This window comes from Bos mutus, chromosome 7 (genome assembly GCF_027580195.1).
Source record: "Bos mutus isolate GX-2022 chromosome 7, NWIPB_WYAK_1.1, whole genome shotgun sequence".
Lineage (NCBI taxonomy): Eukaryota > Metazoa > Chordata > Mammalia > Artiodactyla > Bovidae > Bos > Bos mutus.
The window spans coordinates 21,430,045-21,456,903 of record NC_091623.1 but is presented as its reverse complement, the minus strand read 5'-3'; the positions used below and the strand labels follow the sequence as shown (position 1 = coordinate 21,456,903).

Genomic DNA, 26,859 nt, shown 5'->3' with positions numbered 1-26,859 from the left:
ACATACAAGTGCTGTATAAGCACTTGAAGACGAACAAGGAAAACTTGTTTTTCTTTTTCTTCTCTATGAAAGAGAACATTCTTCCACACAGAGCATAGGAGGAAAGTCTCTCACGACCTTTGCTGACCTTGGAAGAACAGGAGCCAAAATGACTCCTACCTTTATAAAACAGTAGTTTTTCTATGATTTTCACCAACCTGTCCACACAGATTCTTGGCTTCCAAATGTGCAGTAATTCTACTCCTATTTTCATCATATTACGATATAATAGATCTATCTTTCCTGGTCTCAAAGTCCAGTCCTATAACTAAAAAAATGCCAAAATCTAAACAAAGAAGTACTTTTGTCCTAGGAAGTATGTTCAGCTTTTATGTTGAACATTAAGTATGTGGACAAGACAATAAGGAATCCCAAAATTAGAACAGTAATTAAATACAGAAGTTACAGGAGACATTGGCAGAAGTCAGGAATGAGAGGGGTGGTAACAACTTCTGCAACTAAAATGTAAAACCTGACATTGTGAAAAAGGAATGTTTTGCGCATTCTTCAAAAGGAATCTTTTTGAGGGTTAGAAAGAGTCCCTCCTAAAGAAAAACAAATAGTCTATGTATTGTCTCTTTATATGAAAAAATATTTGAGGTGAAAAAGCTGAACCATATTTATATACACATCTAATTCAAAAGGCATCCTCTTTTCAATATTTCCTTCAATAATTGGCAATTTATTCTCCCATTTGCTTAATTTCTCTTTCCCATGTGTTTGATTAAACGCAGCATAAAATGACTCACTTGCTGTCGTAAAGAAAATCAGTACGACACATTTTACGTGAAAATATAAATATTCTATTTATCTCTTTTTTAGGTATTCAAAGCTATGTAAAAGCTTTTCCAATAATCACTTTTGTACATGGTACCAAGCAAAATTTCTGTTATAATTAGAATCAGGAAACTGCATTAGGTTAACAAAGAAAGGAGGAGAGTCTGAGTTTCAGAGGCAGACAGGATTTGATTCTGACTTGATCACTTTCCAGCTGACTTACAACAGCATGGAGTAAATAATACTTGATAAAGTTGTGCTGCTTAATGAGACAAACTATACAAAGGACCTGCATATAGCGGATATAGATAAATGGTTAGTACTGTTGTCTCTAAAAAGAGAAGTTAAAATGCAGGATAGTAAAGGGCCTTGGAATAGCTGCTTACCACGTCTGCGATCAGCTGGAAGGAAGACTTCCATGTCCCCATCACCACTACCACTGCCATCAACCCTAAAGAGTTCAGTCACTTCACAAGGAGAAACAGAGTCACGACCCACACAACACACATTGACACAATGAGAAAATTGAGAGTTCTTAAAACATATCCAGCAAAGAGGAAACTTCAGTAATCCTAGACATGCATTCTTTCAAATAAAACAGATTACGTGGTAATGGTATCACATTAGTCAAGCTACCAAGTTATAAAACTTTCATTCATAGCTTCAGGAAAATATTCCACGTAGGTTGCAACTGGCATTTCCCATTTCTGCCAATTTAACTAGTTTTATTTTTAAATTTTCACTTTATAGCAGTGTAAATTGTTTTCATCATTTATATAAATATTTTTAAATATTTCTGTGTATATATCAGCCTATACTTACTCCTATAAACCTGTGACAGTCACCTTCCCACTCACAACACTATGTGTATTAGTCACTCAGTCATGTCTGACTTTTTGCAATCCTACGGAGTATAGCCCGCCAGGCTCCTCTGTCCATGGGATTCTCCAGGCAACAGTACTGGAGTGGGCAGCCATTCCCTTCTCCAGGGATCAAACCTGGGTCTCCTACGTTGCAGGCGGATTCTTTACCATCTGAGCCACCAGAAAAGCCCATTTACAACAACTAATTCAAAAACTGGGGAAATGCATCTAACATTTCCCTCTAGCCACACACTTAAGTTCTCACATTTTGGCACCTAGACAAGTGGTCTAGAAACCTCGGCTTCAGCCCTGGCTGTGACAGACACCACCTTCAGCTAGTCACGAAAGCCCTTGGCACCTCACTTTTCTCACCTATAAAAGGTGCCTGCTGCCTTTTATACAGAACTGCTTTAAAAACCAAATAAATGATACCGTAGAAAATGAGGGACCTTGGCAATATGTGAAGACTGGTTCTAACTTTACTTTCACTACATGTCAGAAGCGAACCATTATTTTACCAAGTATTTGCAAACAAAGAAGGCAGGAAGGGCAGCGGTGGAAAAGGAATAAGAGGAGCAAGATGACATCCACACTATGTGCTTCTACCATATCCGTGATTGACACGTGAGGCTAAGGTCTGCCCTGCTCTTCCGGGCTTCTCCTCCCTGGGACTGGGACACACCAGACATGAGGACTGATGACACCCAAAACCTGAAACAGTCAACGGATTTCAGGGAATATCCAGTGCATGGCTCTGCTTTCGGATTAACCACAGGCTACAAGAAGAGGGGTGAAATTTAATCCCAATGTACCCTGACTAGCATAGAACACCTACTTGGGTGGCTGTCACATGTAGAATGGGTCTTACAGGCAAAACAGTGGGGAATAAGGATTTCTCCTTTGATCCCCACAAAAGCCTAGTTCTACAAGCTATTTCACGTCTTAGGCAGTCCAGCTAAGACTTGAGGAATGGAGGCCAGCATCTAGGTTCCACTACCTCCAATCCCCACTCAAGGAGGGCTGGGAGGATCAGATTCTCTGGCAATACTGCTGACTTAGGACAGTGCAAGATTGGTTTTCAAATGAGTTCAGTTCAGTTCAGTCACTCAGTCGTGTCCGCCTCTTTGCGACCCCATGAATAGCAGCACACCAGGCCTCCCTGTCCATCACCGACTCCCGGAGTTCACTCAAACTCACGTCCATCGAGTCGGTGATACCATCCAGCCATCTCATCCTCTGTCATCCCTTCTCCTCCTGCCCCCAATCCCTCCCAGCATCAGAGTCTTTTCAAATGAGTACTCGTGCCCAATAATACACAACGATATATCTTCTAGAGATATAGAAGGAAGCTCCTCTATAAAATCACAAGTAAACACTATGATCACAAATAGAATTTCTAAAGAAAATCTAATGTTCCTTATCAATCAATATTACATAAGGCTCACTAACATTTTCTCTATTACCCAAGTAGTTTTCACTGTAAGTAATACAAAGAACAACTTTTCAAATACTTTACAGTGGCTTCTGATTAACGAAGTCCTTTCATGAAAATAACGATCTGGAAACGGGAGGACTCGTCTCTTTGAGACAAGCAAAGCTGCTACTGTTACATGACACCAGCCCAGCAGGGTGTCCAGCTTACTTTTGCTGTTTTATGTAGTCCACCAAGCTGTGGTGCTATTTAATCATTTCCCTGACTTGTCCTCTCCTTTGATTTCACCTGGGCTTTGGGAGAATAGGGAAGGAAAACATGGGGAAATTCTGTCATACTTACCCCAAAGTCTCATTAATACTAAAAGACAATCTTAGTATTTCTGTCCTACCCAATTTCTCCCCCTTGGATGGCTTATTCAGTACTATGACTTTCTTCATCAAAGCATAAAAATAATAACAAGATAATAATACCAGCTTTTGTAAGGGAAGAGACTGATCTCATGAATACCAACTCTCAAATTCTCACACTTATAAAGATAATAAGGTACACATCTCATGTATTCTATAAACCCTCAGCAGCACCTGATAATCAAATACAGTGATACCTCTGCAAAGAAACATATACAGTTAATCTATCTGGGATAAATAAAGACTATAAGCAGCCTCTCTTCAATACAGAGGAGTTTTGCCACAAAATGGATTTTTCACTCCAAAAGTCTGTGATAAATCAGAGTTTTCAGCATATTAGAAATGAGAATATTGTTAACCTACTTTATTGATAATTACTTCATAACAGGTTTCCTAAAGGGATTAATTTTGACCTATTCTACAACTGGATATAGCTAAAGGAGCTACTGTGAAAACTGAAATAAGGAAGAAGGAGAGATGATTTTAGAGGCACCTACTATGAGTGATAACTATAATTTGGTGATTCAGTATAATTAAATTATTTCACTGCAAAAGCACATCTACGTTAGGAAAAGACCAAAGGATAATGAAAGAGGGAAAACCAGCACAATAGGTTAATTCAAAAGGAACTTATTTACTTAATCCACTATCTGGTGAATGGACAAGTAAACATTTGATATTTTTGAGTCACCATTCTTACCTCCTCCTTCCAAGTTTAACAACTCAACTTTAAAGGATTTCTCCAATTCAGGAATAGAATTATCAGTGATATTTACAGAAATGTACTTAAATCTTTCTCCTGGTTGAAATTCTAAGGTACCAGCAACACTCTGAAATATAAATAAAAGGTTTGTTCATTAGATTATAATTATTTTGTGTATGAATGTATAAGATGAGAATGTTTACTATGTCCCAGATTGTTATAAATACTGAAACAGATGAAGATAAATATAAAATTGAAAACATTTAAGTGGCTATGAACAGTGATTAATATAAATTCTAAATAAATACTCTCAAACTAAATAAAGTAGATGGATTTTTATTTCTCTTACTTGCCTATTCATCAAAAAACTATTAAGGCAAATAAGAAATCTGTACAGGTAACATCTACAAATTCCTAAAAAATTAATTCAATGAGATATATGAAAATCCTTTGATTAAGTATACTGAGAACTATTAAGTTTACATCACTGAATAATTTAAATACTAGGGTATAATAATAATAATGGCATTTTCATTCCAAAAATTTCCCCTAGCAATAATAAATATTGATCCACTGGGCATTAATTGTTCTTTGATTATACTCTCAAATGAAATTCATAATATAGATTTCCCATCAAAAAAATTCATAACTAAGAGAAAAATAAAGAATTACTTGAAGTCTTAAGGTCCTTTTTTCTCCCATTACCTAATATAAGCATTTTCCCCACAAGTCATGAGAATACATTTTAAAGATGTTTAAATTTTTCTGTGGTTAGGTTTTGTGGACAGTTATACTTCATCCTGTGGAACAATTAATGATCCTAAAACTAAACTGAGGAACCCAAGTACCAATCCACTTAATCATTCATTTATTAATTTTTTTACAATACCTTCAAACACATAGCATGCACATGACATCATTTAGGATGCTTAGGACTCAAAAATAGTCAAGACATATCTCTATCTCCATGAAAATATTCCAGAAAGAATGTTAAGCACAGGATAGAAAACAGTGGCTATAAAAGACATACCGTCGGCTCAAGGGAAAAAAAGGACCTTTGCCTAGCGTCCAGTTATCAGAGGAGTAACTCTACAAGTTTTAACAACAGAAATAACATCTGACTGTCTTAGGAAACCATATTATTTAACCCTAGCAATATCTTACACAATTGGCCACTCCCTCACTCTCTGGTATTCCATGATATCACACTTTCTGTTTTTCCTACCTTTTTGGCTCATTCTTGTGTTCTTTGCAATTTTAACCTTCTCCTAGGACCTGAAAAAGCTATTCTTCATCAGATTCTCTTGTCAGATATCTCTAGACAAGGTTATACCATATTCTAAGCTTGTTGGGGATAGGAGGAAAAGGGGATGACAGAGGATGAGATGGCTGGATGGCATCACCAACTCGATGGACTTGAGTTTGAGTGAACTCTGGGAGTTGGTGATGGACAGGGAGGCCTGGCGTGCTGCGATGCATGGGGTCGCAAAGAGTCGGACACGACTGAGCGACTGAATTGAACTGAATGTCATGTATACATTTCCAACTCCCAAAGTTCTACTGGCAGACCTTATTTTATTCCACTTCACTTTATTATACTTTGCAGACACTGTTTTTGGTTTTTTTTTTTTTTTTAACAAATTAACAGTGTGTGGCAACCCTGCACAGAACAAGTTTATTTGGTACCATTTTTCCAACAGTGTTTGCTCGCTTCATGTCTCTGTGTCACATTCTGGTAATTTTTGCCATAGTTCAAATTTTGTCATAATTGTTATATTTGCTACTGTGATCTGTGACCTTTGATGTTACTATTATAATTGTTTGGAGGCATAGGGAAAGACACCCATAGAAAATAGATAATTTACTACATGTCACATGTGCTCTGACTGCTCCATTGACCAGCCATACCCCCATCTTGCTCCCTCTCCTGGGGCCTCCTATTTCCTCAGACACAACAATATTGAAACTAGGCTAATAAGTAACCCTACAATGACTTCTAAGTGTTCAAGTGACAGAAAGAGTCACATGTCTCTCACTTCAACATTCAGAAAACGAAGATCATGGCATCCTGTCCCATCACTTCATGAGAAATAGATGGGGAAACAGTGGAAACAGTGTCAGACTTTATTTTTCTGGGCTCCAAAATCACTACAGATGGTGACTGCAGCCATGAAATTAAAAGACGCTTACTCCTTGGAAGGAAAATTATGACCAACCTAGATAGCATATTCAAAAGCAGAGACATTACTTTGCCAACAAAGGTTCGTCTAATCAAGGCTATGGTTTTTCTTGTGGTCATGTATGGATGTGAGAGTTGGACTGTGAAAAAGGCTGAGCGCCAAAGAATTGATGCTTTTGAACTGTGGTGTTGGAGAAGACTCTTGAGACTCCCTTGGACTGCAAGGAGATCCAACCAGTCCATTCTGAAGGAGATCAGCCCTGGGATTTCTTTGGAAGGAATGATGCTAAAGCTGAAACTCCAGTACTTTGGCCACCTGATGCGAAGAGTTGACTCATTGGAAAAGACTCTGATGCTGGGAGGGATTGGGGGCAGGAGGAGAAGGGGACGACAGAGGATGAGATGGCTGGATGGCATCGCTGACTTGATGGATGTGAGTCTCAGTGAACTCTGGGAGTTGGTGATGGACAGGGAGGCCTGGCGTGCTGCAATTCATGGGGTCGCAAAGAGTCGGACACGACTGAGCGACTGATCTGATCTGAGAGATGATTATTAAACTTAATGAGAAAGGCATGTCAAAAGCTGAGATAGGCCAAAACCCATACCCCTTCAGCCAGATAGTTAGCTAAGTTTTAAATGCAAAGGAAAAGTTCTTGAAGGAAATTAAAAGTGCTACTCCAGTGAACACATAAATGATAAGAAAACAAAACAGTCTATTGATGATATGGAGAAAGTTTTAGTGGTCTAGACAGATCAAGCGAATCACAACATTCTCTTAAACCAAACCATAATCCACAAAAGGCCCTAACTCTCTTCAATTCCATAAGGCTGAGAGAGGTGAGAAAGCTGCAGAAAAAAGGTCTGAAGCTATCAGAGGTTAGTTCATAAGGTTGACAGAAAGACGCCAACTCCACAACTCAGACCTACAAGGTGAAACTGCAAGTGCTGATGCAGAAGCTGCAGCAAGTTATCCAGGAGCTCTAGCTGAAATAATGAAGGTGGCTAAACTACAGAGTCTTTCAATGTAAATCCAACAACCTTATACTGGAAGAAAACACCATCAAGGACCTTCAGAACTAGAAAGAAGTCAATGGCAAGATTTAAAGCTTCAAAAGACAGACTAACTTTCTTATTAAGGGCTAATGCAGCTGGTAACTTTAAGTTGAAGCAAATGCCCATTTACCATTCCAAAAATCCAAGGGCTCTTAAGAATGATGCTAAATCTACTATGCTGCTGCTGCTAAGTCACTTCAGTTGTGTCTGACTCTGTGTGACCCCATAGATGGCAGCCCACCAGGCTCCCCCGTCCCTGGGATTCTCCAGGCAAGAACCTGTGCTCTATAAATGGAACGCTAAAGCCGGGATGACAGCACATCTGTTAACAACATAGTTTACTAAATATTTAAGCCTACTGTGGAGAGCTACTTCTCAGGAAAAAAAAAAATCCTTTCAAAATATCACTGCTAATTGACAAGGGACCTGATCATCCAGGAGTTCTAATGGAAATGTACAAGATTCATATTGTTTTCACGCCTGCTAACACAACATTCATTCAGCAGCTCATAGCCTGAAAATTCTCAGAAAGGTCTCCAAAGGTATTAACTTTCTGACAGTCATGGAGGACACAAACATATTTTTTCATTTTGTTTTAGTTATTAAAGAAAATGATAATCCAATTGGAGATTGAAGATGGCCATATATGTCAAATCCACAACTAACAGCATACTCAATGGAGGAAAGCAGAAAGCATTTCCTCTAAGATAAGAAACAAGACAAGCATGCCTACTCTCACCCCTTTTGTTCAACAAATAATTTCAGAATTTGTCTGAAATACAAAAGACCTCAAATAGCCAAAACAATCTTGAGAAGGACAGAGCCGAAGAAATCACACTCCCTGACTTCAGACTACACTAGAAAGCTACAGTAATCAAAACAGGATGGTACTGGCACAAAAACCAATGAAAGCAAAAGTAAACAAGTCAAAACTAATAAAACTTCCAAGCTTTTGCACAGCAAAGAAAATTATCCACAGAATGAAAATACAACCTATCAAATAAGAGAAATTTTTTCCAAATAATATGACAAATAACGGATTAATATCCAACATATATATACAATTCAGACAACTCAACATTAAAAAAATCAATTCAATTAAAAAATGGGCTAAAGAACTGAACAGATGTTTTTTCTAAAGAGGACTGTAGATGGGCAAGCACATGAAAAGATGCTCAACATCGCCAATCATCAGGGAACTGCAAATCAAAACCACAATGAGATATCACCTCATACCCGTCAGAATGGCTGACATCAAACACAGCACAAATAACACATGTTGTCCAGGATGTGGAGAAAAGGGACTCTTCATATGCTACTGGTGGGAATGCAAATTGGTACAACCACAGTGGAAAACAGTATGGAGATTTCTCAAAAAACTAAAAATAGCACTGTCATATGATCCAGCAATTACACTCCTGGATATATGTCCAGGATATATATTCACTGGATATAAATTCACTAAAGGATATAAATTTACTATTTTGAGGAGACAGCTATATTTCCATGTTCACTGAAGCATTATTCACAGCAGCCAAGATATACAACCTAAATGTCTGTCAGCAGATAAAAAAAGAAAATTATATAGATAGATAAATACACTAACAGACAGACAGAAAGAACAGAATATTATTCAGCCTTAAGAAAAGAAGGGGTCTTCCCTGGTGGTCCAGTGATTAAGAATCCACCTTCCAGGAATGGGGCGTGGGTTCCTCTCTGGTTGGGGAACTAAGATCCCACATGCCAAGTGGCACAGACAAGAAAAAGAAGTAAATTCCGCCATACACAACAACAGAGATGAACCTAGAGAACATTATTCTAGGTAAAATAAGCCAGACACAGAAAGACAAATACTTCATGATCTCACTAATACATGTAATCTAAAATAGTCAAACTCACAGACGCAGAGATCAGCCTAGAATAGTGCTTGCCAGGAACTGGGGGAAGGGGAAAATAAGGAGATGTCTACCAAAGGATACTTGCAAAGTTTCAGTAATGCAAGGTGAATAAGTTCTGGAGCAGTACTATACTGTGCACCTGAAATCTGCTAAGAAGGTAGATCTTAAACTTTCTGAAAGAAAGTGAGAAAGGAGGGAAGGAAGGAAGGGAAAGAAAACATTATCTATGTGAGGTGATGGATATGTTAATTAGCTTGACTGTGGTAATTATTTCACACAGTATACGTATATCAAAATATCACGTTGTAAATCTTAAATATATATAATTTTATTTGTCAACTATACCTCAATAAAGTTAAAAAAATAACTTTTAAAAGAACATCAGTATAAGACTAAAGTATTTCTTTAAGAGAATGCAGAGAAGACAGTACCAAGCTGAGTTGAGACGCCCCATGGAAGGTATTTCATACCAAACTAGCTAAAGATGAAATAAATGTCAGGGCAAGAGAGATATAACTTGCCCAATAAAACAAATCAGAAAATTCTCCCAACTGCAATACACCTGAAATTAATTGAATTCTCTTAGCCAAGTTTTCTGGAATTTGGGAGGAAAAGTATGCACAAATTACTGAATACTACACCCTTGTACAGCTCGTATTAGGAATAAAAGGAAAATCAAGATAATTAATATTAAATTTAAAGAAAAAGACTCTTTGGGAAAACAAATGTTGAAGGATATAAAATACTGCCTGAGAAGTACAGCCAAGAAGAAATTATGAGCATTCACTTAATATGAGAGGTGGTGATAATAAGACTATATAACGTTATTCAGGGTTACTATACATATGCCACATACAGTACATGACACTTAAAACTGCCATCAATCCTCAGGGTGACCTGCCCAACAGAAAATTTCTCTCTCTTACCAAGAAGGAAACTGAGGTCAGGAAACACTGAGTCTCCGTGAAGGGCACACATTTAGAAGCTCAGTTTAAACCCAGTTTCCAAACCGGTTTTCTTTTTTTTGCCAGTACCACCCAGGTTCTCATTTGGAGAAAAAAATCAAAATTGAAATGACATAGACATATAATTTCTTTACAATTTTGGCTGTGTTCGACAGACACAGACAAGGGTATTTTAAATGTGTACAAAACATAATTTTTAAATACATATGATTAAAACCTAGAAGACTAAATAATACAATGAAGACTACAACAGATAAAAGGGACAAGAGAAATCAATAGGATAGCTATTTAAGTGTCAGACTTGGGGGACAGAAATACTTTAAATTAACATAAATTTAAAGGCTTCACATAAATCTCAAACCATCAATGATCTTTTCCTTGTTTAATAAGTTGCGCATACAGTGCCAAGCCCCTTGCAATCCTCGAAGGGGACTGTGTCTGTTCTACAAGTGTATGTACTGCTTCAAAAGGATTAAGGGATTTACCTGGTAGTCTTCAGGACTGAATGCTGTCAGTGACACTGTTCTGTATTCTGCCATAACCCTCCCCAGGAGCCCTTGTGCACGGACGACCAGCAACCTAACTTCTCCATCTTCCTCCTGCACGGTGACGTGGGGAACACCGCTGGCAGGCAGGGTCATTGTGTCCTCAGGCTGCGGAGGCAGCCCAGTGGAGAACTGTAGCAAGCCTGGCAGATACAAAGAGAAGCAGGGCATATTTGCCCCAGTTATCTGTAGAAGAATTCCATACGCACTTGAAACAATCTTACACAATTATTTTGACCACCAGGAGAAAATTCAGAGGGCTCTCCTTTAGAAAAGACCTCAGTGACGATTTGATTAACATGCTTTTGACACAGAATATGGTAGGAACCTTTCAGGATATTAAAAACTAAAATGACAATTTTCCTTGTCTCTATCCAAAGAAAACTTTTTTAAAAGGAAATGTCAATAAAAAGAACAGTGATGGGGTTTTATAATATATATTATCGCACATTTATTCATATTTGTCTCTAGAATTCATCCTTAAACATATAGCAAAACAAAATTAATGGCACCCCAAAGGACTTGCAATTCATTTTTTTGAAAATTTAAGTATGAAAATGAGTTGAAGAACTTCCCACGTTTTCTACACAGATTTTTTATTGGATGCTTTCCTACAAAAGAAATACTACTTTTCAGTGCAGAAAACAGTCTCAACTTGTTATAAGACATCTGTTACCCAACTAAGAAAATGATCACTTTTCAGCATAAAACTAAAAGAAATTAATACAAACAGACAGTGATAACTCTACTTCTTGAAGTCTAATAAAACACAAATTACAAAGTACTTCAATCAGGTGTTAACATAGCACAGTAGGATAATTTTTAAAACTAAAACTTTCGATAGCCATGAATAAAAATATTTTGATTTTCACTTAAAATAATCCTGCATATACTTTATAAAATATATTTTTAAACTTTAGAAATTGGTTCTTGTATTTCATACACACCATCCCTCAAAATGGCAGCTTAGAAGTTCAAAAGCTTAGGTTAGAGACCCAAAGAAGGTCTACTTCAATCATTTGCAAAAGTCCCTTAAACTCTTAACAAGAGCAAGTATACCCAGAGAAGGGAAGACTGTTCTTGCACAAGGGCTTGGTTACCATATGGATGATCACTCGCTTTGACGGTGATATCTGTTGTTTCCTTTTCAGGGTCTATGCTCGCACCACTGGTGGGAGTCGAACCTATTTTCCCATCTCCGGGAATCGCAGAAACCAAGGTCACACGGAAATACTCATTAAGCTCGGGAATATCATCATCAAGGACATAAATATTCAGGACCTTTAAATACAAAAATCCAGAGGCACTAAGCAATGATGCAAGTAGAAATTATTTACCACTCAACCAGAAGAAAATAAAGCAGCCAACTGACGTTACTTTCTCACATGAGAGGTTTCTACAAAAACTTAAACATTAAAACACAGAGAGAGAGAGAGAGAAAGATCTGAGAAATTAACTCTTTAATCAATAATGGGTACTGAACAGTAATATTTTCTGTATAAAAATATCCTAGTTACATATTAGTATCATAGCATATGTGATATAGTGACATACCCATATCATATATTCTTTGTACCAAAGACAGCAGTATTACCAACCTCAGGGTATAGAATTACTACTCAAGGAACTGCACATTATCTGTTAGGATGTGGTAGGATTGTAGAAAAGGGCAACATGTCTCGATACTGCCTAAGGAAAGTCTGACATACCTACAGGTAGCATGCTAGAAAATAGATTTACAGTAGACCCTAGAAGTCTGGCATACACAAACTGCCCAAAACACATTTGGAAAAGAAATAGCAATAATTCAGCCATGCTATGCAAAATGTAAGTCAAAATTAAAAGTGAAAAAATGATTCCTCTCTCTTCTATTAACTGAACAAGCATGTTGACATCTACAATGGGCAATTTCTAGTCCAGAGACTTAGAGTCTTCAGTAGGAGAGAGACCTGCAGAAAAACATTTAAAATGCAATGTAAAAATGTCATAGAGTTATGTACAAAATAAACTGAGAACAAAACAATCCGCTCTCCCCGTGTCTCCTGCATTGCATTTCCTGTACTGCACGTGGATTCTTTTCCCCTGAGCCACCAGGGAAGCCTCTATCTAGTAAAGGTTTTACAATAGACAGGTTTGAAGCAAGTCTTAATGGATTAGTTGTAGTTGTAAGTAATTATGGGGAAGGGCAAGTAAAAGAAACAAGAGCATGAAAGAATAAGATATCTGGGGAACTACAATGAGACACTAAGGCTGGAGTGGGAGGGAAGACTGGATGGATAAACAGAGGTCAAGATTATAGAGACCTATCAGGGTATCATTAGAAAAATGAACTTCATTCCATGGAGAGTAAAGCAAAACTGAAGAATCATAAGCAGGAGACAGACAGAATGAGAACTGCGTTTTAGAATCAGTACCAAGGCAGAACGTAAAGAGAACGGACAGAGCCAGAAAGGGTGCAAAGGGCTGAGCTAGGAGGTGACGGACCAGAAATACTGAGGTTCTAAACTAGTGCAGGGACAGAGGAGATGAGAAAAAGAGACGGACTTGAGATTTGTTCTGGGGACAAAAGACCCAGATCTTAAAGACTCAGCAAAGGGAGTGAGGGACAGGAAGGAATGACCTATGATTTCCTGGTTTCTTCGAGAAAGGAAGGTGACAACCGTCTGAAAACAGACTGTAACTCCAAATGCAAGATTCAAACACTAGTCATTGGGCCTAAAATCATTTGGAGAGCCTTTTTTCTAATGTAGTTTTTCTATCACTAGGCCCAAGATAGAATCTGAATTTGGTCTCGATGTTCATTTTGATCAGAATTTTAATTAATAAAGTAATATATGGAATGGCCAATGTGCTCAGAGGAGAAGCATAAAATTGACACTTCTACTCAAATATTGTCATTGTTCTTGAGCTAGAGAAAACAAAAAGTAGACTTAAGATTTAACGCATCTCACCCCCCAGAAAGCAAGCTGAAAAATGTTACTATGAAAAGCAACACCAAAACATCAAGCTGTCCATTAACAATGAAGCAATTAATAGTTTTTCAAGTGTTGAAAGTGATACCAAAGTAACTGCTCATTTTAGTGAAATGAAGAGTTTCCCAAACGGAAGACCATATCAAGCTACAAATGTATTTCATACAGTGACTCAGTATATAAAACAGTGTTTCCCTTTATTATGCTATACCCTCTACTTTCTATTTTTTAAATCTTGATCATAACTCACTAAATTGATTTCATAACTAATAGACCATTTAAAAACACTTGAAAAACACATTTCAAGTTCTTGCATTGCGGCAAACACAAACACACACTTTTAGACTCTCTGGCAGCTAGATTTCTGGATGCAATTTAAGTATATTTAATTAAACACACTCCCTCAGATACCTAGAAAGCAACAGCAAAACTACTGCTGTCTGTGCTGGAAAGCACAGTCATAGAGCATCAGCAGACACCCCAGGATCCAGTCTCTGGCATGGTAATACTGAGAGGCTGCTGTAGATTCAGCAGGCATGGGGCTAAAAACCGACACCTTTACTCAGTGCTATTACTGCTGCTGTAAAGGTCAATTTACTTTTCAAAGAACTTTCAAAATGATTGAAGAAATTACTTTAAATAAATCTTGACAGCAGCATATATGACTATTTACCTAACCAAAATCTTATTTATTAACTCTTATCTCTTTCAAAATACATGTGAACCCAGTTTATAAAACAGTGGTTCCCAGTTACACCTTTATTTCATAGTTGGTAAATTTTCCAGTAGAAAAATGTAAGGATCAACTCTCTTTTCCAAGGAGGAACATTAAAAAATCACCACATACTGCTATTATTTGATTTGAGTATTTCAAATCCAGGAGAGAAATGAAAAAAAAATCCAATAATAGTCCTTTAAATTGAATTATTTCAGCCCCATGAAAACTTACTAGTGTCCTCATAGTCCTCATTTAAAAATATTTATCATTGTTCTCTCCTCAGACTGCTTTTGGGGAACTTTTAACATTTTTCCTTCTTTCCCCAAAGTATAAATATTTGGCCATTCTTCTTGAGCTTTAACTCTTTAAATCTTAAGAATATTTCAAGTTTGCCCTAATTTTATCTTTTTCATCCAGTCAACGCCTAAGTCCCTTAAAAATTTCTTCAAAGATTACATTTACAAGTCTTAAATATTTATGCTATTTATCACTGATGACCTATAAGCTATCTATATTTCTAGTGAAAAATTATGCTGATACAAATATTCCAACATACAAGACTAAAAGAATGTGAGAAAATTTTTGATACAGGAGAAGGTCTCACTTTGATTTCACTCATAAGAAGTGTCACTTATTTCTGAAGTATATATTCAGAAATCAGACTCTGGTTCACAGCAAGTTTTTGGTAAAACTGGTGATCTTTTACTTTCAAAACAAAGAAAAATTGCCTATTTTTCCAAATTTAAAAATAAAATGAGATTACAGTCAAAAGAATTCCTCTTGGCTGACTGACAGAATTCTTAATAGTATTGAATTTTTAAGTATTAAGAATTTTGCAGTTTCTCACTGTATTGGTAATAACAAAAAACATGTAATGATAAACCTTCATGCTATACCATTTTTATTATGTGTAGATTAAACAATAGGTAAAACCATAACTGGTGGCTCAGTGGTAAAGAGTGCCAATGCAGGAGAGGCAGGTTTGATCCTGGGTCAGGAAGATCCCCTGGAGAAGGAAATGGAGGAAACCCACTCCAGTATTCTTGCCTGCGAAATCCTTTGGACAGAGGAGTGTGTGGGCTACAGTCCACGGAATCACAAGTCAGACTCAACTTGGTGACTAAACAGTGACAAAACTATAACACACATTATTCAACATTCTTAATGTTTCTTTTGCAGAAATAAATACAAAATATTTTAGATCATGAGATATACCTAATCACCTAAATATTCTAAATTGCTTAAAAAGCAGGACGCTAAAAATAAATTACACAACAAATGGATAAGGAGAAGCTTCCCAAGAGGTTTTCAAAGAAAGAAAGAAGGTAGGGTTTACCTCTGATCTCTGCCAAGGAAGGAACGTGATACTTCCGCTAGCATTAGCAAAATCATCAACAAGGTAATTAACACCATCAGATTCGATCTGTGAGATAGTGTAAAAAACATGCACATAATCCAGGGCTCCTCTGGTCCGCTCCACTACACATGAAATGGTGGATCCCTCCTCTGCAATCTGAAATTGAACATAAACTCTTTGTAAGTATACACCGATTCAAATCAGTGATAAAATTACAAATGCGTTCATGAAACTCTTTCACCATAAACTTTGTTCTATAACTTTCTACATCTGTAAGGAGGCCTCTATATTCTTCCAGATATATCTCTGATTGCTAAAAAGTATTTACAATCATTGGTTTCTCGGTTCATTCCTTTAAAAGGATAAATAAACGCAAAACAGCAATAATTAGCTATACCACGTAATTCATTCATTGAAACCTCTCAGGTCTGGCACTGTGCTAGTTTTTTTTTTTTAAAGCACAATCCTTTTTGTAGGTAAGTCTAAAGAGGAAAACAAACTCATGATTTTATGATGAGTTCAGCACTGAAGTTATGGGTAGAGAGTGGAACATGACATCAGGGAGAACTTTTTAGGCATAAACATAAGAAATAATCAAGAGTATTTGGTGAAATCATTTGGAGGTGATACAAAGTATCCAGTGAGAACCTTGACAAATTCCTGGTGGAGAGACAACAGTCAGGTACAGGAGGGCACTGATACCATGATTAATATATTTTTGCTATTTCTGACATAAATACATATATGTGTGTTTACATACACGTGTGTGCATTTTTTTACTTCCATGGTGGCTCAGATGGTAAAGCGTCTGCCTGCAATACGGGAGACCCAGGTTCGATCCCTGGGTTGGGAAGATCTCCTGGGGAAGGAAATGGCAACCCACTCCAGTATTCCTGCCTGGAGAATCCCAGGGATGGAGGAGCCTGGTAGGCTACAGTCCATGGGGTCGCAAAGAGTCGGACATGACTGAGCAACTCCACTTCACTTCACTTTTAAGATAATGTTTAGCAATTACGTGGAGTAGGATATTGGAATATCTTATCTTCATATTCTTGTTCTCCCAATTCTATTTTTATAGTATCAAATACATAACTCATTAAAAAAAAGAACTAAAACTGAACAAAGCTCAAACTATAAATCTTAATATATAATGTCATTTAAAAATTTTTCATATCAATCTTAAGCACCTCTGATCAACATTAAATACAGCTATTTTGGTGCTAACATCAGAGCTGAAGAAAACAGACTTGAAATTTGTCTGCTAACAGGCAACAGTCAGTTATCAAGGAGCATGGAAACACCAGTTGTTGTTCCAGTAAACCCGATGAGTTTCACTGAGCATCAACAGCCCTACTGCCTCATGGGAGACAAGATTTGCCTGTTCATCCACTAGCAGAAGAAGTCCAAAATGACCATATAGTTGTTCAGAAACGGCCTGTAATCTGTTTCCTGATGGACATATTCTATCTCCAGGTGCAACCAGAACTTCTAATCCAGTGGAGCCTAAAACATGGGAGCAGGAGGTGATGGAGATTCAGTCCTACTACTACCTCTTGCTTCCTATGCTTATGTGTCTAATCTCTGGAGACACAGAAATAATTATCAGCCACTGGGTACACATACTCGATCCTGGAGGACAGCACGCAACCCTTCAAGATGTCGTCCCTGAGCTGGTACTTTGGCTGAGTTTTCAACAGGACGTTCCACTGTTACACCAGGCCCACTGCTTCAGGTGATGTTGTACATACACAGACAATGGAATATTAGCCATAAAAAAGAAGGAAATACTGCCATTTGCAACATGGACAGACCTAGAGATTACCATACTAAGTGAAGCAGGTCAGAGAAAGATAAATATCGTCTGTTATCACTCATATGTGGAATCTAAAAAATAAAACAAATAAACTTATTTATAAAATAGAAACAGGGAACTCCCTGGTGGTCCAGTGGTTAAGAATCAGGCTTTTACTACCACGGACCCAGATTCAATCCCTGGTCAAGGAACTAAGATTCCACAAGCTGTGTGGAGCTGGGAAGAAAAACAAGCCAGAAACAGACTCACAGACACAGAACACTTATGGTTACCCAAGGGGAAAGGGCGTAAGAATAAATTAGGAGTATGGGAAAACAGATACCTACACCATATATAAAATAAACAACAAGGATTTACTGTATAGCGCAGGAAACTACTTCATGCAAAGATGGGCTCAATAAAGGACAGAAAGGGTATGGACCTAACAGAAGCAGAAGATACTAAGAAGAGGTGGCAAGAATACACAGAAGAACTATACGAAAAAGAGCTTCACGATCCAGATGATCACGATGCTGTGATCACTCACCTAGAGCCAGACATCCTGGAATGTGAAGTCAAGTGGGCCTTAGGAAGCATCACTATGAACAAAGCTAGTGGAGGCAATGGGATTCCACTTGAGCTATTTCAAATCCTGAAAGATGATGTTGTGAAAGTGCTGCACCTCAATATGCAGCAAATTTGGAAAACTCAGTAGTGGCCACAGGACTGGAAAAGGTCAGTTTTCATTCCAATCCCAAAGCAAGTCAATGCCAAAGAATGCTCAAACTACCACACAATTGCACTCATCTCACACGCTAGTAAAGTAATGCTCAAAAGTCTCCAAGCCAGGCTTCACTGTATGTGAACCGTGAACTTCCAAATGCTCAAGCTGGTTTTAGAAAAGGAAGAGGAACCAGAGATCAAATTGCCAACATCTGCTGGATCATCGAAAAGGCAAGAGAGTTCCAGAAAAAACATCTATTTCTGCTTTATTGACTATGCGAAAGCCTTTGACTGTGTGGATCACAATAAACTGTGGAAAATTCTGAAAGAGATGGGAATACCAGACCACCTGACCTGCCTCTTGAGAAACCTATATGCAGGTCAGGAAGCAACAGTTAGAACTGGGCATGGAACAACAGACTGGTTCCAAATAGGAAAAGGAGTTCGTCAAGGCTGTATATTGTCACCCTGCTTATTTAACTTATATGCAGAATACATCATGAGAAACGCTAGGCTGGAAGAAGCACAAGCTGGAATCAAGATTGCCAGGAGAAATATCAATAACCTCAGATATGCAGATGACACCACCCTTATGGCAGAAAGTGAAGAGGAACTAAAAAGCCTCTTGATGAAAGTGAAAGAGGAGAGTGAAAAAGTTGGCTTAAAGTTCAACATTCAGAAAACGAAGATCATGGCATCCGGTCCCACCACTTCATGGGAAATAGATGGGGAAACAGTAGAAACAGTGTCAGACTTTATTTTTGGGGGCTCCAAAATCACTGCAGATGGTGATTGCAGCCATGAAATTAAAAGACACTTACTCCTTGGAAGGAAAGTTATGACCAACCTAGACAGCATATTAAAAAGCAGAGAGACATTACTTTGTCAACAAAGGTCCGTCTAGTCAAGGCTATGGTTTTTCCAGTAGTCACATATGGATGTGAGAGTTGGACTATAAAGAAAGCTGAGCACCGAAGAATTGATGCTTTTGAACTGTGGTGTTGGAGAAGACTCTTGAGAGTCCCTTGGACTTCAAGGCAATCCAACCAGTGCACCTAAAGATCAGTCCTGGGTGTTCATTGGAAGGACTGATGTTGAGGCTGAAACGCCAATACTTTGGCCACCTGATGCGAAGAGCTGACTCACTGGAAAAGACCCTGATGCTGGGAAAGATTGAAGGCAGGAGGAGAAGGGGACGACAGAGGATGAGATGATAGGATCATATTACCAACTCAATGGACATGAGTTCGGGTAAACTCTGGGAGTTGGTGATGGACAGGGAGGCCTGGCATGCTGTAGTTCTTGAGGTCACAAAGAGTTGGACACGACTGAACAACTGAACAGGAAACTATATTCAATATCTTTTAAGAACCCATAGTGGAAAAGAATCTGATTCATTGTAATTGAATCTCTTTGCCGTACGTCTGAAACTAACACAGTATTATCAACTACAGTTCAGTTTAAAAAGTGGTATTTCAAGGCCATATACAAATGGTATATTTTAATGTCATGACATAAATGGTGTGTAAAGACTGGATGAGACAATAGAGAAGTAAACCTAGATAGAACAGGGCCAAGTACAATCAGCTCTGCAGTAACCCTGGTTTTGAAACGAGTGTCCCAATACAAGTGACGTATCAGGAAGCATTCTAAACATAACATGGAGTCCACATTTATTTATGTAAAACTTCATCCGTTAGAAACATAGCAAACACAGAAAACTGCACCACCGGAGACAAGCTACATGGGCACGCACACCTACCTGCTGCCTCCGCTCAGCATGTGTGTTAGCAGCCACTTATCTGCATCTAATGTGACACCTTTCCCTCTGACTTCAAATAACCCTCCTTCCATCACTTAACTGCACTTTCCCCACTTTTACAAACAAACTTTTTTTGTAAGGTATACATGCCATACTTGATAAGCATATTTAAGACTTAAAAAATTATGTAAACTTATTCTTTACTAGGTTCCTACATTTCAATTTCTCTACTACTGACCAATTTGGGGGGTCGTGTTCTCCTAACCCATCTTTCCCCTAAGTTCTGTGTTTTTCATTATGTGATTTGCCATAGTGTGGTGATTTTTAGGAACCCATCAATCATGTTATGTGAGAACTAAGTATTCAGAACGTGGGGCTCTCCAAGCCTCAGAGGCTGGAGGGAAGAAACGACAGACACAGGTGTTTAACACAGTACCTAATTTAGACAGCAACATCAGCATGCTCCTCAGAGCCAAATGGTACACAAACACGTGTGTGCTGGAAAGAGCACGACTTTGCAGTCACTCAGTCCTGGTTGACTGTTTCACTCTGTCATTTACCAAGCTTCCTCAGTCTCAGTGATCTCTTCTTAGAATGAAGATCACAAAGTCTCATGGGTTTTGGTGGAAGTTAAACAAGTGCTTTACATGGTCCCAAATAATACAGTTAAATGCTAAGAAAAAAAACCCTTACATTTCTTCTCCTTACATGCAACCCCATGGATTGTACCCCAGCAGGCTCCTCTGTCCATGGGGATTTTCCAGACAAGAATATGGGAGTGGGTTGCCATGCCCTCCTCCAGGGGATCTTCCCAACCCAGGTCTCTCACATTGCAGACAGATCCTTTACCATTTGAGCCACCAGCAAAGTCCAAGACATAGATTAAATAGATCCAAAGATACACTGGGGAGTATGATGTTTCCTTATAGCTTTTTACCAAATCAATGACAAATAGCCAGGCAGAATACAGCACTAAGCTTTTCGTCTGCAAGAATCACATGGGGAAAAGTTGTCTATTTCATTAAAATCTATCACCTATTATTTTCAGTTTTAAAAAGAAAGGCAAAAAAGACTATCCATATTCAATACAGTGTGTGCAGATGTATGCTATATATCAAAATTTCATAGAAATTTTAATAACTTAATAATTTATACAATAAAGCAAATTTTAAAGTTTTAATTAAGGAAGAAGTTTCAAGTGTCAAGCACCCATAAAAAAAAAATCACATAGGATGTTTGGTAAAAAATCTACCTTACAAACTTATAAATTTACAGAGAAATTACATAATGCCTGACATTTGCTTTTAAAATTAATTCTGCCAGCTTAGAAAAAGACAAGACTGACAAAAGGCTGATAAATGTTAAAACTAGGTGAGAGGTAACTGGGGTGCCATATCATATTTTTTGTATGTGTATTTTCCACTTTAAAAGACTTTTTAAATTCAGCTTTTTACCTCCCCTCCCATCCCATGCCAGAGATTCTGACTCAGAAATGGAGTCTTGATTCAGGACGGGTGTCGAGGAAAATGCATGAGATATTTCCATCCAAGACCATCCATGCACAATGCACAGCACTTTGGGAAGTAGCAGACAAGATGATGAAATCAGTAATACCAGAAGGGGATTAAGACACAGAGAATAAGTAATTAAAAGATTTTTCTCTACTATGAAAATATTCATCTAATTGACTTTAGAATCATAAAACAAGCAAATGTTCAGGATAGTATATGAAAGGGCATAACATCAAGCAATAAACGTCAGAACCACCATCACTCAGTTTTTCACAAGAAGCAATAGCAGCCACTACTGTTTCCTCTACTGAGTCAGGAATTCGTCATATCTTCAGATCATCAGAAAAGTAATTATAAAGGTTAACAGTGAGCAGAGTTTTAGAAATACACTTTTTAGAAAAAATAATACACTGTAAGCCATGAATTGGATTTCTCTACTGAAACAGAAGAGTAAAGCTAAACAATTACACATTCAATTAATTTTTTAGTTCGTTTCATGCTTGGGTGATGATGTGTGACATCAGATTATATCAGCATCACTTTTATCTAAAGGAATCTATTCACATAACAGATGGCAGGCACGCAAAAGCGAACACAGTCCAAGTCAAATAATATTCTCTTTTTACAAAGATCCTCTCAAAATTATCTCTAACTTTATTCTTAAGCCACAAGTTTAAATATATAAAACATAACCCAGGGCCTTCCTTGGTGGTCTAGCAGTTAAGAATCTGCCTGCCAATGCAGGGGACACAGGTTTGATCCCTGATCAGGGAGGATCCTACATGCCACGGGGCAGCTAAGCCCTCACATGTGCCTAGATTCTGTGCTCTGCAACAAAGAGTAGCCCCTGCTCTACAACTGGAGAAAGCCAGAGCAAAGCCACGACAACCCAGTGCAGCCAAAAATAAATCAATAAATGAGTCTTTAAAAAAATAAATGCTTAAAGACAAACAAACCAAAAATATAAAACATAATCCAAATATTGGCTGTAAAAGTAAACCAATAAGACCTGCAATTTCTATGAATCATTAGGAAAGGAAACTTTATCATTATGGGGCATATAAGCTTTCAGGACATACAAAAATAGTGGGAAAAGAAGGTGGAGAGAAAATAACATTGAAAAGTACAAAGAATAGCAAAATACAGGAAGGGAACATGAGAACATGGTTACTAGGCAACAGTCAAACAAAAATCAGTCACCTGTTCAGTATAGGGCTCTCTTGGAATAAAAAGAACTACTTGGCATACCCCACCAGGGCACTAAACTACGTACAAGTTTGTTCATTCTTTCAATTAAATTTATTAAGTATCTGCTATTTGCCAGAACACACTGTACCTGGTTAGGAGGAAACATATCATAAAGTAATGTCATCTCTTTCAAGATGCCAACTAGCAGACTACATCATATTTTACACACTTTCACTACCTGTTTCAGATCTGATTATGTTTTCACTTTAACCTTAATATTACTTTATGTCATGTGAATCTATGAAAAATTTAAAAGCGTAACATAACTCAGACAGAAGTCTTTAAGGATCTCTATTGACTTCAGCATTTTTGAAGGGATAGGAAAAAGAAAACTTTTCAATGTCACTGCAACAACACAATGGAGAAGAATCTACAGAAATGAAAATGGTTTTTACATTTGAAAATGAAGCAAGTAACCATAAAATTTAAACTCTGTTATTATATTTGTAGCAATACACATTGACTATCTGGAAAATATTGGTTCACTTAGTTACACAGATCTTCCAAATATTGATGCATTTCATTACACAAAATAAGCAAATCACTATCAATAAAAGCTAATCACTATCAAAATAAGCTAATATCACTTTCAATCTTAACCAAAAAGTCTTTAAGTATTGGAAAACAGTCAAGCTCACTTTAGTTTGTAAGATGTTTCAACAACTCTTAATTTTTGTTTGAAAGCTCAAGTTTTTACCACTGGTAATAAATACTATCAGTTGCTTTCCTGGTAGTCACTGGCTCACTTCATTTGTCTCCATAAATGTCTGCCAGGCGCCCAAATCTGAATAATCAAACTTTACTGGTCACTTTTTCAAGGAAAAATGCTGTTCCGCAAAAAGGGCAGCTAGTTCAGCTGATGACTCTATCCACACACCTTCCACAATTACCATGTTTTGTTAACGCAGAGAAGCGCTTTATCTGTGCTTCTCATTTTGTGATTCGTGCATGTGCTAAGTCACTTCAGTCATGCCCGACTCTTTGCGACCCTATGGACAGTAGCCCACGAGGCTCCTCTGTCCACAGGATTCTCCAGGCAAGAATTCTGGAGTGGGCGCTGTGCCCTCCTCCAGGGGATCTTCCCCACCCAGGGATCAAACCTGCATCTCTTATGTCTCCAGCATTGACTGGCGGGTTCTTTACCACTAGCACCACCTATGATACACAGTGTTAAAAAGGTGAGTATTTAAGGGTTGAAATTTTATCAAATGAATGTTTTGTACTCCTTCATCAAGTATACTCAAGTGAGATTTTCACCTCTTGAACTACAGGTGTGTGGTAATAAACAGAAATGACAACTAGTACAGTCAGGTTCTGCTGCCTGGATTCATACAAAGGCACTGGCAACTAGCAGTTTTGGTAACCACTGCTTTTGCAGTGCAAATGTCAATTGTCAATAAAATGAAAAAGACATCGTAGTTTTTTATAAAATTAGATTTGATCTTTGTGGAACTCCTAAAAGAAGTCAAGAACCCATAACGGTCCTTGGACTTGGACTACACTCTGAGGCCAATTTCAGTAAGCAATCAATAAATACTGATGACAGTCATCACAACAAAAATATTTGACATCACCCTGTCTTCAAATCCCTCCAAGATGAAAGTATGAGTTCTATACTTCTTAACATTTTCAGGCATGAAAATTCTGTAATCTTCCTGACGATCAAATTGCAGAATCTGCTATTTAAGACACAACACTTTTCCTGTATTAACCATCTAAACTTTTTCCCAACACAGATGTATATGCTATTTTTCTCTCATGTGGACTTACAGGATAATCAGTCATGTTTTCCTTTTCTTTCCAGAGATTTTACAACTACAGGTGCTGTGGCTCGTGTAAGGAAGTTCTATTCTGCAATCAAAGCTTGACTGCTGCTGCTGCTGCTAAGTGGCTTCAGTCATGTCTGATTCTGTGCGACCCCATAGACAGCAGCCCACCAGGCTCCCCTGTCCCTGGGATTCTCCAGGCAAGAACACTGGAGTGGGTTGCCATTTCCTTCTCCAGTGCATGAAAGTGAAAAGTGAAAGTGAAGTCGCTCAGTCGTGTCCGACCCTTAGTGACCCAATGGACTGCAGCCTACCAGGCTCCTCTTGACTGACCCTGTTCAAATTCTGAAATATCTTGGAACAAAGGTACGTATCTAGGTGCAACTAAAACAACACCCAGACAATCTATCAGGGGAAACTGTGAGACAAGCCAACACTGAAAACTTAGTATTGAGTTTAATGGCCCAGAAAGCTAGAAGAAGTGAAGTCACTCGGTCACGTCCGACTCTTTGCGACCCCATGGACTGTAGCCTACCAGGCTCCTCCGTCCATGGGATTTTCCAGGCAAGAATACTGGAGAGGGTTGCCATTTCCTTCTCCAGGGGATCTTCCTGACCCAGGGATCAAACCTGGGTCTCAGAGATATAGTAATGAACCTTTGTCACACTCAGAGCTCTTTCCCCTTTGTGGGAAAAAGGGAAAGCCAGTGTATAAGTAGGCTTATAAATAATATAAGGAATTGAAAAGTGTGATCAGTGCTATGAAACAAGTAAAATTAGGTGAAGGGATGGAGACTGACCAGCTGGGAGAAGTGGGAGGATTACTTTAAATCAAAAAGTCTTCACTGAGATGTCTTTGGAGCTGAGACTCGAATGATTAATTCTGCGGATCTGGAATTAGAATGTTCCAGACAGAAAGGCTAGAAAGTGCTGAGACCCTGAGACTGGAACTAAAAGAAGGCAAGTCTGACTGGAACTAAAAGAAGGCAAGTCTGCCCGAAACATGTTGACCGAAGAGGAGATTAACACGAGAAGTCAGAGGCAGGTGCCAGGTCCTGAAGAGATATGAAGGTAAACTAATCTTACATGGTGCCAGAATGGTCCTCACAACCTGATGGAAGTCCCTTTGTCTTTTTAAAAATAAAGATGGTATTGAAGATACAAGGGGGAAAGACAGAAGGTTAGAATTCACAAGACATAAGTTCAAATTCCAGTTCTTCCCATTGCCTCTTAGGAGCAAAAAAAGGAGGAGAAAAATTAATATTTATTAAAATGCTAGTAACTGCCAGGCTTTGAATCTGTTATTTGATCCTATCTCATTTAATTCAACTAGGGTTAGTTATTTTCTAAGGTCTCTAACCAGCCATTTCTAACTCTACTAAATGAAGAGAGTAATATTTGTTGCAGTACATTAGGAATTGTCAGAAAGTTGAACAAAAAACTTAACATGTAAAGTTCTTTGATGACTAAGCATCTAAAAGTACTATCATTAAAGATAAATACATTTCTCTTTTAAATCATAGGAGGACATTTGTCCTCCCTGTCTAGGATATTCTATTGCTGGTGTAAAAAAGAGCACGTATTGAAGATCTCTTACGACTGTCACCAAAGAGTAGGAGGGGCAATAAAACACTCCAGGGAGCCAGTAACCCCAATCTGAGCTACAGATGAGGCCTGTGACCTAGATATTTTTTCAAGTTCTACCCTTCAAATTTTTGTCAATTGCTTCAATTTATGTATGTACCCCTGTAAACCTACAAGAAAAACTTGCAAAGGGAACGCCTCTCTTGTTCGCTGGCATTCTTTCACGGACACTGAGCTGTTGCTGTCACACACAACACCTGTGAGGCAGTTTCACGCGATCTCACGTTACTGAGCAGGAAACCAAGATGATTACGAATCTCTGAATGCTTGGAAAGGGCTGATAAGGATGGTAAAACTGCCTAATGAATTAAGCTGGCCAAGAGGGTGATAAGAAAGGCATTTACACCCAGCATGGAAGAACGTTGTAACTACCTAAGAATATTTCGCATGTGGGGGGAAAAATATTAAAATATATACTTTAATAAAATTTCAATTATTCACAGATGCTTTCAATATATATTATTTCATTTACTTACCTGGTAACCAGAAAGTAAATTCCATGT

General features: G+C 38.1%; 1 protein-coding gene across 1 annotated transcript in view; it reads right to left on the bottom strand.

Annotated features, from left to right (window-relative positions):
• Positions 1–26,859, bottom strand: part of ADGRV1 (adhesion G protein-coupled receptor V1) — a 542,489-nt gene that overhangs the window by 439,838 nt on the left and 75,792 nt on the right. Inside the window, 5 exon segments of the mRNA XM_070373127.1 lie at positions 1,203–1,283; positions 4,222–4,351; positions 10,805–11,007; positions 11,965–12,145; positions 15,891–16,067. Coding sequence (XP_070229228.1) covers positions 1,203–1,283; positions 4,222–4,351; positions 10,805–11,007; positions 11,965–12,145; positions 15,891–16,067 — 772 coding nt within the window.